The sequence below is a fragment of the Monodelphis domestica genome, chromosome 4 (assembly GCF_027887165.1).
Source record: "Monodelphis domestica isolate mMonDom1 chromosome 4, mMonDom1.pri, whole genome shotgun sequence".
NCBI lineage: Eukaryota > Metazoa > Chordata > Mammalia > Didelphimorphia > Didelphidae > Monodelphis > Monodelphis domestica.
In genome coordinates, this window is record NC_077230.1 from 228,935,402 (window position 1) to 228,949,667 (window position 14,266).

At 34.9% G+C, this 14,266-nt stretch overlaps 1 protein-coding gene across 4 annotated transcripts in view; it reads right to left on the bottom strand.

The window, feature by feature from the left end:
- The window catches only part of ARHGEF12 (Rho guanine nucleotide exchange factor 12), a 227,338-nt gene that overhangs the window by 45,817 nt on the left and 167,255 nt on the right, over positions 1 to 14,266 (bottom strand). For all 4 annotated transcript variants that reach the window (XM_007494637.3, XM_056794216.1, XM_007494636.3 and 1 more), the window contains 5 exons: positions 8,481 to 8,573; positions 4,601 to 4,711; positions 4,142 to 4,240; positions 705 to 747; positions 9 to 114 (listed from right to left, as the gene is read on the bottom strand). In XM_007494637.3, coding sequence (XP_007494699.2) covers positions 9 to 114; positions 705 to 747; positions 4,142 to 4,240; positions 4,601 to 4,711; positions 8,481 to 8,573 — 452 coding nt within the window. The remainder of the gene's footprint in view (positions 1 to 8; positions 115 to 704; positions 748 to 4,141; positions 4,241 to 4,600; positions 4,712 to 8,480; positions 8,574 to 14,266) is intronic.

Genomic DNA, 14,266 nt, shown 5'->3' on the forward strand with positions numbered 1-14,266 from the left:
ATACAGACCTAAAGTCTTCCAAGTGCTTCTGAACTTCAGGATAGACTTTATCTTGCATAGTTTGGACATAATGGCGGTGTAAATCTTCAGGAATAAGTTCTGGCCTTCTCTTCTCTAAAGAAAAATAAGAAAAGAATTATTTGCATTATCTGTGAGTCAACATGCACAAGCTGACAAAAAGATCAATACTACCTCTTGTATCAAGTTCAGTCTAAAATCATTTATTAAAAACTTCATCTTTACCTCATAGTTCTAGGTCTGAATCCCTGAAACAAGCCTGGTGAATAGCTATTGTGTCTCTCTTTCAAGTCAATTTTAAGTAAACCCATTCAATATGGCCTTGTAAAGAGATTATTTAGAAATCTCTCAATAACAACCACCACCACAACAATAGCATTTATAAATAATTTTCACATTTGCAAAACACTTTATAGAAATTATCTCATTTGATCCCATCATAAAGATGATCTATATATGATGAACTGACCCTGAGAAATAAATATTATCATCATCTTCATTTTATAGATGAGAAAACTGAAGCAGAGGTTAAGTAACTTACTCAGGGTCACAAAGGTAGTAAGGATCTGAAGTCAGATTTGAAATTAGGTTTTGCTGACTACTGGTCTAGCACTCTATCCAATGTGCCACCTAGCTGCTCTATATATTTTATTTTTAGAGTTTTGTGGTCCAGTAGACTTACTTACCCAGGTCTAAAGATATTTCATCTGGAACAGAAACCTTCAGGTGCTTTAAAAAAAAAAAAGAGTAGGGAAGAGAAAAAAAAGCTAAGAAAAAGTATTGTGTCTTTTTCAACACACATACACATCTATAATGCCAAGGATATAGTATAAATGCTATGTATGCCTTAGTGCTTAGCATTATAATACATAACACTTTATTAATATTTATGGAATTATAAACATATACCCTGATCTTTGCTTACTGCAGATACTATATTCCTTTCTTGGCAAGAAGGAAGGATAACAGAATAGCTAAAGTGCTGTTACTCACATAAAGTTAAAATATCCAAAGGAATCTAGCATCCTGAGTGGATTGTCTAGGGAGCAAGTGTGGCTGCCACAGGCAAGAGTTGCCCAGTATGAAATGTGGATGTCTTTCACTAGTGGAAGGCCTATACCACCAGAAATACCCAGACTGATGAGATTATAAATCTCCTTTAGTATTTACCACCTCATTGATTGTGTCCATACTTACCCAAATCTGTTATATCTAGAATATTTTTATATTTGACCTTGTATCAAATATTTCCCTGTATGGGAAAAAAAACTCATTTTGGGGGTTTTGAATTAGATGTTTTGTTGGTGCTAAAAACAAGCATTCTATGTTTGGTTAGTATATTTTCCTAGCCATTTTGCTATGTAAATTCACAGAGCTCATGCTTCAGAAGGAAGGATTCGAATTATTTTTCTAACATATAAAAATTCTGTATTCTATTCAGTTCTTTTTTTTCATTTTTTCAATAACCTTTACCTTCTGTCTTAGAATCGAAACAAAGTATCAGTTCCAAAGTGGTAAGCACTAGGTAACTGGCGTTAGGCGATTTTCCCAGGTCCACACAGCTAGGAAGTGTCTGAGATGAGATTTTAACCCAGGACCCCCCCCCCCCCCCATATCCAGGCCTGGTTCTCTATCTACTAAGCCACCTAGCTGCCCCTGTTCAGTTCTAATCATCAGAAAAGTCATCATCCTATAAGAATGCATCAACTCAGTCCTCATAGGTACCCTCAGTACCCTTTATACTTTATTGATCTGAGGGCTAGATAGCAGAGCAGAGTTCCTCCCAGAGCTACCACTTAAAGAGGGTTTTCAGACCCACCATTTCTTCATTTCTCACCTAATTACATTCTTTTAGACTCTGTCACTCTTTTCCTAATCTCCACCCATTTGCTTTTCTGCTTCCTTCTGTGTAATACCTTCCCCATTAGTTTGTAAGATCCTTGTGGACAGAGTGTATCTTTCTTTTTCATATTTATATCCCCAAAGGTTAGCCCAATGCCTTCCACAGAATAAGCACTTAATATTTATTGAGTTTGGTTGATAATTCCAAAGGCAATATTTTAAGTGAAAAAAAAATGAAGTACATTTCACAAAAATTTACAGGTAGTACAGCTGATTGCTTATTTGTAGCTATATGGGAAAATTAATACAATTTATATAGATCAAGCTCCTCTCAGTTAACACATCAGCATGCAGAGATTACAACTGAGTTCTCAAAGATTATGCCAGCAAGATTCAAGTTCTGGCAGTTCCTCCATAGCAGGAAAGGCTTTTGGTGTGGGTCCAGATGGCAAACCATCTAAAAGCCAGATAAGTTTAGATACCTAATCGCCAGAAGGCTGGCTAACAGATAAGGAATATTTTTGTCAATAGTTAATCATGAAGATGGTCTCCATAGGAAGGAGAGTGATGTACTTTGATCTACATTAGCAAAAGAACTCACATGAATGAAATCATGTTGAGTTTGAAGTATTGAAATATATATTATCACATATATTTTTGAAGTCTTTTATGTGAGACATAATTTGGGGTTGCTAAATCAAGGGCTTTCTCTAGATATCCAAAATCTCTGGAAAGAATATATTCACAGTCATTTGGCTATGTAAGTTTGTAGCACTTTTCACTTGAAAAAGTATTGCATATAAATGTTATATATTTTTAGAGACTCACCAGCTCCACTTAACTTTCTGCAGTTTTCCCTTATTGAATTAAAATAATGAATGGGTTGTACCATAGGTACTTTTAGCTACACTCTATTTGGTATTCTCCCTCAGAGGATATTCAAGGATCTATAAAACACTTGATTTATATATAATAACCACTTCAGTTAAAAACCTTCTAAAAAGGTCTATGGCTCTAAGACTGAGTAATAAGTCACAAGAGCTGCCGCTGTGGTTCTAGGAACTCAACAAAAGGGTAAGTGAAGAACGTAGTAAGAGACTTTTAATATTTCAGCAAGAAATATAATTTGGAAGTTCTTAAAAACTGAATTTCAAAGCTTTTATTTGACTAAATTAGACAGTATAGTCATTTCTTAAAGTGTTTCCAAGTAGTGGAATCTACTACACAAATGTGTGTTTATTTTAAATCCCCAATGTGTGTTAAATAAGTATTATACATGGCAAGTAAGACCACTAGGGTTATACTAAATTAATAACATGAAATATAATAATTTGCTAGTTTAAAATCCCAAACCAATATTATGTATTATATGAGATGGCTTTCTGAGAGGAGGAAGGGTAGCGTTTTACTAGAGATAAGTATGAAAGTCTGAAAAGAATAAGAGGATAACAACAAAAAAATTTTTTTTTTAATTTTTAAATCAATAGTTGATGATTTATCCTGTGTTCTGTTATGAAATGAAAATTCATGAAATCCAAATATACTAGGGAAAATTGAACACAATTCAAAAGTGTTAACACCTTTAATGAAGGTAGGATATTTTATTTAAGATAAATGAGTAGTTTTTATAATAGCTATATATAGTCTTTTTTTTTTTCCAAACCCTTACCTTCTGTCTTAGAATCAATACCGTATATCAGTTCTAAGGCAGAAGAGTAGTAAGAGCTAGACAATGGGGGTTAAGTGATTTGCCCAGGGTCACACATATTTGAACCCAGGACCTCTAGTCTCTGGGCCTGGTTCACAATCTACTGAGCCACCTAGCTGCCCCCCATATATAGAACCTTACCAAATTTTCTAATTGCTATTCACTGAATCTTAGCCTCAAAAGTTTAAAATGTTAACATTTTTGTAATGGGAAACGTTCACTAACTCTTTAAAGTAATATTTTTTCACAAATATAATAATTTTATAAAGTATTTGTTATGTGCCAAACTGTAGACACCCCATTTGGGATGTAATTAGGAAAGTGTTATCAGGGTTGTTGGTGCATAAATACACCCAAATATATGAATATACATTCCAAAACATAAACTTATGTACACTCATATATTATCTGTGTACTTGTCAAGTCCTACTAGATTACAAATTCTTTGAAGATAAGAACTTTGTCTACTTGTCTTTTTATCTCATACAGCACCAACCATTGTTAAGCATATGGTAACTGCTTAATATGTGGTTGATAGATATTAAAGATTAAGACATTAAATTAGCAACTCACTGCTGATCGGTCCAGAAAGAATTGGTGAAATTCAAGGAAGATGCGTCGAGTCTCCTTGGAATTGGTCTGTTTGTACAAGTCTGAATAAAGATAACAGAGCTGTAACAGAGGAAAAGAACAAGAAAAGAGAGCACTTGAGAAGTCATCATAAATTCAATCTTTTCATTTCCTCACAGAATAGTCATATATTTTGATAAGTTATTTCAAGAAATATTATTACTAAGTCATCAAGAGCATTGCTCTGGAAATGAGATTCATGGTGATTTTATTTATCTTTAAGTTTGTCCTGTTATGTCAGCTGAACAGGAAAAATCTGAATTCCCTTGGGCAGAGTTCTTCCCCATTTCTCTGCACCCCAAGCCCCCAATTTGCCCTATAAATGTGAACACCTGAACTTTAAGCTTTGTGAGGAATAAGGTTTACTTGTAAATAAAAATATGTCAAAAAATGATATTTCACCAATGTTGCAGGGTCGAACTGTGAAACCACATGGTGTAAGAACACAGCAAGGTGAGCAGGGCGGGATCTTAGCAGTTCAATACTTTGGAAGCAGCTGCATTGTCCATTAATCTATAAAGAAGAATTGAAACAATGAGAGAAAAATATGCATGTGTGTCCACAGAGGGATGTGTGAAGAAAGCCCCAACTGACTTAGCTATTCAAATCCCCCCCTCCCTTTTTTGTTATTTAGGTAGAAGGAAGTACAGTTAACTAGGAAGAAAAAATTCAAGGCTATTAAGAGGAGTTATAAGAATTCATTAGCAAATTAAACTATACAGTCTTTATCTCTGGAGATTAGTCATTTCGGGGTGATCAGAATGGATCTTTGATTGTAAAGAAATAGGTTAGATTAGATGGGTTGGCTTTAACAATGTAGGGAATCTCAAAAAATTCTTACTCAAAGTGAAAAAAAACATGGTACCCGTCTTACTTGTACTTGTAGCCGTCTTACAAAGTATACACCTTTTAACTCAGCAATGGATTTTTTCCCCTTTTGCAAACATCAATTAGAAATAATAATACTTATTAAAGTAGTGCAATGAACAGAACACTGCAATCTGGAGTCACAAGGAGCCAAGTTCAAATCTGGCCTCAGATACTTACTAGCTTTCTGACCCGAGCAAGTCACTTAATCTCTGTTTTACTCTGATTCTTAGATCTAAAAAATGAAGATAATAGTACCTACTCTCCAGGGTTTTTCTGAGGATAGAATAAGATAATATTTGTAAAGTGCTTTGTAAATCTTAAAGCATAAATGTTAGTAGTGATGATGATGATGAGGCACTAATGATACAAAGACAGAAGTGAAACAGTCCTTGTCCTCAAGGCTTATCCTCTTTTGTGGGGAGATAACATAGACATATTTAAGTATACTCAAAATATATATTGAATAAATACAGGATAATGGGAGGGGGAGAGTGGCACTAGCAGTTAAGGAATTCATGAAAGGCCTCACACATGAAAATAGCATCTGAACAAAGTTCTGAAAGACAATAAGATTCAAAGGGGTGGTGGTGAGGAGAGAAGGCTTTCCAGGTGAGGAGAAAGACAATGTGCAAAAACATCTTGTATGAGAAACAGCAAGAAGCATAATCTGGTCACACCCCAGACTGCATAAAGAGGAATAATATATAGTGAGTAAGACTGGAGAGGTAAGTTAGAGCCAAGATGAGGAGAGTTTTTTAAAGCTAGCATAATAGAAGACATTGGAGTTTACTGAGTAAGACTAGAATTGCATAGATCTGATCTGTGTTTTGGAAAATCACTTTGGCAGCTATGTGTAGAACAGGTTGAAGAGGAGAAGAGACCAAGAAGGAGGGTGCAAGGTATGGAACCAAGTGGGGTGGCCATCTGTGCAAAAAGAACGATAGATGCAATAGATATTGTGGAGAGAGAAATAGCAAAACCAGACAACTGACTGGGCATGTGGATTAAAGGAGAGAGAACTACTGAAGATTTTATTAAGGTAGAAAAGTAGGCAAGTAGAATGATGATGTCCTCAACAGAAATGAAGAAGTTCAGAAGAAAGGTGGGTTTGGGGGGAAAATAATGAATTCTATTCAGAGCATGTTGAGTTAGGGTAACAGAGCAAAGGACACCAAATGCTCGACCTCAAGGTGTATATGAGATCAACTAGTTGGAAAGTGGGAAGATGAGCTGTATCCCACCTTCCGCAGGCAACTGATGGCCTGTCTCCAGCACATTTACCCTACTCCTCCTTCAATATTCATCCCAACTCCACCTTCTCCCCCTGTTGGCCAGCTATGGTGAGAGCCCCTCAAAGGTTATAATCTTACACATTCCCAATAGCTTGACAGACAAAATTTCCTGTTCCTCAACCTCTGCAATTCTAATCATGTACAATGGCCTATGAGTAAGCCACCACTAGAATTTTTCAGTGAGAAAGACTGAATGGCATAGAATGAGCAGGCATGGATTGGTTGCAATTATATTACCTTTTCCCCAAACTCTACCATCTTTCAATCTTCCCTATATCTATAAAGGGTACCACTAGCTTTTCAGAATTTCAACAACATCATTCTCCTTGACTCAATTCAATTTAAACTGCTCTCTTCAAAGTTACCAGTAATCTAACTGCTAATGTGATGGCCTATTCTCCCCAGCCTTCTTAACCTCTGCAGTGTGTGTACCTATGTATGTATATATATATATATATATATATATATATATATATATATGTAGGTATGTACACACACAAGACCAATTTCTTTCTGAGCACCAGCCCTTATGTTATCAACTGGCTATTTCAAACCTGATTTCGATAAATAACTCAAATTCCAAAACAACATTACTTTTACCACCAAACCCACTCTTCTCATAGAAACTCCCTTATTTCAGCTGAGCATATCATTCACTGGGTTTTGCAAACTTGGGCTTATCCTTGATGCTTCATTTTTCCTTCTATCATACAGCTAATCAGTTGATGAATTATGCTTTTATTTTATTTTATATTATGCTTTTATCTCCACAATGTCTCATATCTGTTCCCTTCTCTCTATTCACATAGGTACCACACTGGTTTAGTTGATCATTGCTTAAGCTATAATAATAGTTTTCTTTTTTTCTTTTTCATAAACCCTTAGTTCCAAGGCAGAAGAGTGGTAAGGGCTAGGCAATGTGGGTTAAGTAACTTGCCCAGGGTCACAAAGCTGGGAAATGTCTGAGACCAGATTTGAACCTAGGGCTTCCCATCTCTAGGCCTAGCTCTTAATCCACATAGCTACCCAGTTGCCACCCATAATAGTTTTCTAACTCTTTCCCAGCCTCAAATCTCTTCTCTTTCTTCAATCCCTCCTACATCCAGTTGCCAAAGTGTTTTTCCAAAGTACGGATCTGACAGTGTCATTCCCCTACATATTAAACTTCAGTAGCTCCTACTGATTCTAGGGTCAAATATTATTTCCTCTTCATCTTACTCTATTAATTTTTTTTTTCTGTGGATGTATCAGAATGCATATAATTACTAATAAAGACTTACATGTGTATAATTTATAATTAAGTAAATAGATAGTAAATAACAAACTATAAATATATGGGAAGAGCCAACTCAATAATATCTTGCTAATGGGGTACATAATCAAAAAGTTTAGACTATTGGATTAGAAAACAGAGAGTGAATTTGCATGTTTTATTAGAATTAAGTTTCTTTGCTATTCATTCTGTGCATCATATAATTAAAATAATACAATCACTAAATTAACTTCTTATCTTATATCAATTCAATGTGAGGGCATTGAAGAATGAGGAGAAAGTCAAGAGGATAGGCAAGATGAGGACAAATTTGAGCTCACATCTTTTTTTAAAAAAGACTATTCAGGGGCAGCTGGGTAGCTCAGTGGATTGAGAGTCAGGCCTAGAGACGGGAGATCCTAGGTTCAAATCTGAACTTGGACACTTCCGAGCTGTGTGACCCTGGGCAAGTCACTTAAACCCCCATTGCCTAGCCCTTACCACTCTTCTGCCTTGGAGCCAATACACAGTATTGACTCCAAGACGGAATAAGGGTTTTAATAAAAAAATTAAAAATAAAAAAATAAAATAAAAAAGACTATTCAAAAGTAAAAAATTGGAATGGGTAATTATGGACTGCACTCAGTGCCCAAAATCACACCAGCATTAACATTGTCAGACAGTCTTTACTATTAGGAAGAAGTTTAAGTATTAAAATAGCAATTTACCCAAGAGACTGTCTGCTTGAAAACTTAGCATCAATTCCTGGCAACATCTGTTTCATGGCTTCAGGAAGGTAGTAGTTTTTGCTAATAATTTGGGCAATGTCTTAAAAACTGATAGTTCCTCCTTCAGAAAAAAACATCACCTGTTCATGTTCAGTGCCAAAGTCATCATCCTCTGCGCCAATGATCTGAGGTGCTGTTCGAATTAAGGGGCTCCCAATGTTTGACTGAGTGTCCTGAGAAAGAATAATATTTAAATATCGACTGTTAATATTTCAGACAAGGCAAGACAAGAGTCAAGTCAATAAGCATTTATTAAAAGCCTACTAAGTGTGAGACAATGTGCTAAGTGCTGGGGATAAAAAGAAAGGCAAAAAACATTCCCTGCTCTCAAAGAACTCATTATCTAATGGTAGAGATAGCATAAAAAACAACTATGTATAGATAATATTTGTATAGAATTAAGTGGGGCTCCTCAGTAACGGAGAAGCATTAGAATTAAGAGAAATCAGGAAAGAAGGAAAATCATTCTCAGACATAAAAGACTTGGCTTGGGTAACTAGAGAGGGAATATTTTTTTTCCATTAGAAGCCCTCAAATATTTAAAAACAGACTACTTTGCCAAGAGGGGAAAAACACCCAAAACACTGACCAAAACTTCTTCTGTTTGCCACAGAACCTCCCGAAACCTTCTCTAGAGATGGAACCTTTTGGTTTACTACACTCTTGGCTACTAAACCCATGTTATGTTACACTAGCAGGCAAGAGAACACAAAGGAAGAAGAATAGGAGAAGGAAGCAGGGGCAGGAATGAGGAAGAGAAGGAAGAGGAGAAAATATTTTCATTGTGCTTCTTTTATTTTCAAGGCACTGTGCTTCAGCACTGGACCATACTATCAGATGTAACCTAAGATTTTGTATTCGTATTGTATACTTATACATGAAATGTGCCCCGCAGGCAGCCTTCATCACATAAGCAGGACAGAATTCATTCATTCTTTTTTATGGAAGTCATTGTATTTAAAACTGGAAGGGAGGAGTTGGTCCAAATCTCTCATAAAATACTTGAGAAAGTAACTCCAGAGAAGTTGAAAAGTTGAGGAGTTTCGGAGTTTTGTCAAGGCTGCACTAATCCCAGTCTAATCAGCTTTCCCTTATGCTGAGCTGCCTCCCCTGATATGTAGTAGAAAAAAGGTTAAAGTCATATTCTAATCTTTAAAACATTCCAAACTCACAAGTCTTAACCAATCAAGTGACTAATTAATTGCTCTTTTCTCGTCTTTCTCCCATTCTGGCTGAGAAACATAGTTATGCAAATGCCAAATTCTCTAGAACTTTAGATTAACCCATGAATCCTATCATCATATAACACTTTAAGAACTACTCTCTTAAAGTAATCAGAGGTGGTTTAAATAAAATAATTGGCATTATGGTTCATTGGATACCTACATTTTTTTTTCCTTTTATAGATCTCTCATTTTAGGAGTGCAGTCTATATATTGAGGGATATGATATTCAAGACAATAGATAACTTGAAAGGAGGGAAAGTAAGTAAGATACTCACCTAGAGTGCTATTTGAACAGTTGAAAATTTGGACAATATTTACTTAATCACATAAACACTTGAGCTAAGTGTCAACACATGAGCTATGGAAACTAAATCTCCTATCATCAATTTGTCTCATTAATTGTATCATCCAGGTTACAATATTGGGTAAATGATCCATGCTCTGATAATATTTTCATTTAAGACTAATTTAATATTAGTAAATTATTTAACAGAGACCACCAAAATACTTTTAGTAATTATTAATCAGGTTTAGAGATAATTAAGTATTCCTGTGTCCTGACATGTTTGATACCACTTGGAATCCCTCTTAAACACCTTTCCAACCCTCTTAGACTCCTCTCATCTATAACTGGAGAGCTGGAAGGTGGAGTATTGAACTCTTCCAAAAGCACTTTTTTTTAAATTTTTTAAAATTTTATTTGGTCAATTTCAAACATTATTCCTTGGTTACAAAAATCATATTCTATTCCTCTCTTCCCTTCCCCCTCCCTTCCCATAGCCAATGCGCAATTCCACTGGATATTACATGTGTCCTTGATCAGAACCTATTTCCATGCTGTTGATGTTTGTACTAGGGTGATCATTTAGAGTCTACATCCCCAGTCATATCCCCTCGATCCATGCATTCAAGCAGTTGCTTTTCATCGGTGTTTTTACTCCCACAGTTTATCCTCTGCTTGTGGATAGTATTTTTTAGATCCCTGCAGATTGTTCAGCGATGTTGCATTGCCACTAATGGAGAAGTCCATCACCTTCGATTGTACCACAATGTATCAGTCTCTGTGTACAATGTTCTCCTGGTTCTGCTCCTTTCATTCTGCATCAATTCCTGGAGGTTGTTCCAGTTCCCATGGAATTCCTCCAGTTGATTATTCCTTTGAGCACAATAGTATTCCATCACCAACAGATACCACAATTTATTCAGCCATTTCCCAATTGAAGGGAAATTGTTTTCCAATTTTTTGCCATCACAAAGAACACAGCTATAAATAATCTTATTCAAGTCTTTTTCCTTATTATCTCTTTGGGGTACAAGCCCAGTAGTGCTTTGGCTGAATCAAAGGGCAGACAGTCTTTTATCACCCTTTGGGCATAGTTCCAAATTGCCCTCCAGAATAGTTGGATCAATTCACAACTCCACCAGCAATGCATTAATGTCCCTACTTTGCCACATCCCCTCCAGCATTCATTACTTTCCAAAGCTGTAATGTTAGCCAATCTGCTAGATGTGAGGTGATAGCCCAGAGTTGTTTTGATTTGCATCTCTCTGATTATAAGAGATTTAGAACACTTTTCCAGGTTATTATTAATAGTTTTGATTTCTTTGACTGAAAATTGCCTATTCATGACCCTTATCCATTTATCAATTGGAGAATAACTTGATTTTTTGTACAATTGATTTAAATGTTTATAAATTTGAGTAATTAAGACCTTTGTCAGAGGTTTTTGTTATGAAGATTGTTTCCCAATTTGTTACTTCCCTTCTAATTTTGTTTACACTGGTTTTGTTTGTACAAAAACTTAATTTGATGTAATCAAAATTATTTATTTTAAATGTTGTGACTTTTTCTAAGTCTTCCTTGGTTTTAAAATCTTTCCTTTCCCAAAGAACTGATATGTATACTATTCTGTGTTCACATAATTTACTTATATTTTCCTTCTTTATGTTCAAGTCATTCACCCATTCTGAGTTCATCTTGGTGTAGGGTGTGAGGTATTGATCCAAACCTAATCTCTCCCACACTGTCTTCCAATTTTCCTGGCAGTTTTTATCAAATAGTGGATTTTGATCCACAAAACTGGGATCTTTGGGCTTGCCATAGACTGTCTTGCTTAGGTCACTTACCCCAAGTCTATTCCACTGATCCTCCTTTTCTGTCTCTTGGCCAGTACCAGATTTTTTTGATGACCACTGCTTTATAGTATAGTTTGAGAACTGGTACTGCAAGGCCACCTTCCTTTGCATTTTTTTTCATTATTTCCCTGGATATATCTTTGATCTTTGTTCTTCCAAATGAACTTCGTTATAATTTTTTCTAATTCAGTAAAAAAGTTTTTTAGTAGTTCGATGGGTATGGCACTAAATAACTAAACAAGTTTGGGTAGGATGGTCATTTTTATTATGTTAGCTTGTCCTACCCATGAGCAGTTAATGTTTTTCCAATTGTTTAGATCAAGTTTTAATTGTGTCGAAAATGTTTGGTAGTTGTGTTCATATAGTTCCTGTGTTTGTCTCAGCAGATAGATTCCTAAGTATTTTATATTGTCTAGGGTGATTTTTAATGGAATTTCTCTAATTCTTACTGCTGAGATGTGTTAGAGATATATAGAAATGCTGAAGACTTATGTGGGTTTATTTTGTATCCTGCAACTTTGCTAAAGTTGTTGATTATTCCACTAGCTTTTTAGTTGATTCTCTAGAATTCTTTAAGTAGATCATATTATCTGCAAAAAGTGATAGCTTGGTCTCTTCATTGCCAATGTTAGTTCCTTCAATTTCTTTTTCTTCTCTAATTGCTACTGCTAGTGTTTCTAGTATAATGTTAAATAATAGAGGTGATAATGGGCATCTTTGTTTCACTCCTGATCTTATTGGGAATGCATCTAGTTCATCCCCATTGCAGATGATGTTGGCTGGTGGTTTTAGATAAATACTGTTTATTATTTTTAGGAAAGGCCCTTCTATTACTATACTTTTTAGTGTTTTCGATAGGAATTAGGCTTTTTCTGCGTCTATTGAGATAATCATGTAATTTTTGTTGGTTTGCTTGTTAATATGGTGGTCATTTATGTGGATGGTTTTCCTAATATTGAACAATCCTTGCATTCTTGGCATAAATCCCACCTGATCATAGTGAATAACCCTTGTGATCACTTGCTGGAGTCTTTTTGCTAGTATCCTATTTAAGATTTTTGCATCTATGTTCAGTAAGGAAATTGGTCTATAGTTTTCTTTTTCCATTTTTGACCTGCCTGGCTTTGGAATAAGTACCATATTTGTGTCATAAAAGGAATTTGGTAGAACTCCCTCTTTACATATTATGTCAAAAAGTTTGTATAGTATTGGGATTTCTTTTTCTGACATGGGATTATTTAAGAATTCTATTTCTTCTGCTAATCCAGGCAATTTATATTTTTGTTAATATTCATCCATATCACCATATTTATTGCCATATAATTGGGAAAAATCATTTTTAATGATTACCTTAATTTCCTCTTCATTGGAGGTGAGGTCTCCCTTTTCATCTATGATACTGTTAATTTGGTTTTCTTCTTTCCTTTTTTTATTAGATTGACCAATACATTATTTTGTTTGTTTTTTTCAAAATACCAGCTTCTAGTCTTATTTATTAGTTCAATAGTTCTTTCACTTTCAATTTTATTAATTTCCCCCTTAATTTTTAGGGTCTCTAATTTTTCTTCTGGGGATTTCTAATTTGTTCACTTTCACGTTTTTTGATTTGCATGTCTAATTCATTGACCTCTGCCTTCCCTAATTTGTTAATATATGAACTCAAGGATATAAATTTTCCCCCGAGTACTGCTTTGTCTGCACCCATATATTTTGAAAGGATGTCTCATCATTGTTATTATTTTCTTCAATGAAATTATTAATTTTTTCTATGATTTGTTCTCTAACTGATTTTGGAGAATCATATTTAATTTCTAATTAACTTTTGATTTGGCTCTACATGTACTCTTACTGATCATTATTTTTATTGCGTTATGATCTGAAAAGATTGCATTTATTATTTCTGCTTTTCTGCATTTCTTTGCCATGTTTTTATTACCTAGTACATGGTCAATCTTTGTGAATGTACCATATGCTGCTGAAAAGAAGGTTTATTTGTTTTTGTCCCTATTTATTTCTCTCCATATATCTATTAACTCTAATTTTTCTAAGATTTCATTCACATCTTTTATCTCTTATTTATTTGTTTATTTATCTAAATTTAATAGTGGTAGGTTTAGATCTCCCACTAGTATAGTTTTACTCTAGTTCCTCCTTCAATTCCATTAGTTTCTCCTTTAGAAATTTGGATGCTATACCATTTAGTGCATACATGTTGATTAGTGATATTTCCTCATTGTCTATACTCCCTTTTAACAGAATATATTTACCTTCCCTATCCCTTTTGATCAGGTCTATTTTTCCTTTGGCTTTGTCAGATATCATGATTGCAACTCCTGCCTTCTTTCTATCAGTTGAGGCCCTATAGGTTTTGCTCCAAACTTAAATTCTAACCTTGTGAGTATCTATCTGCCTCAGGAGTATTTCTTGTAGACAACATATGGTAGGATTTTGGATTCTAATCCACTCTCCTATTTGTTTTCATTTTATGGGTGAGTTCATCCCAT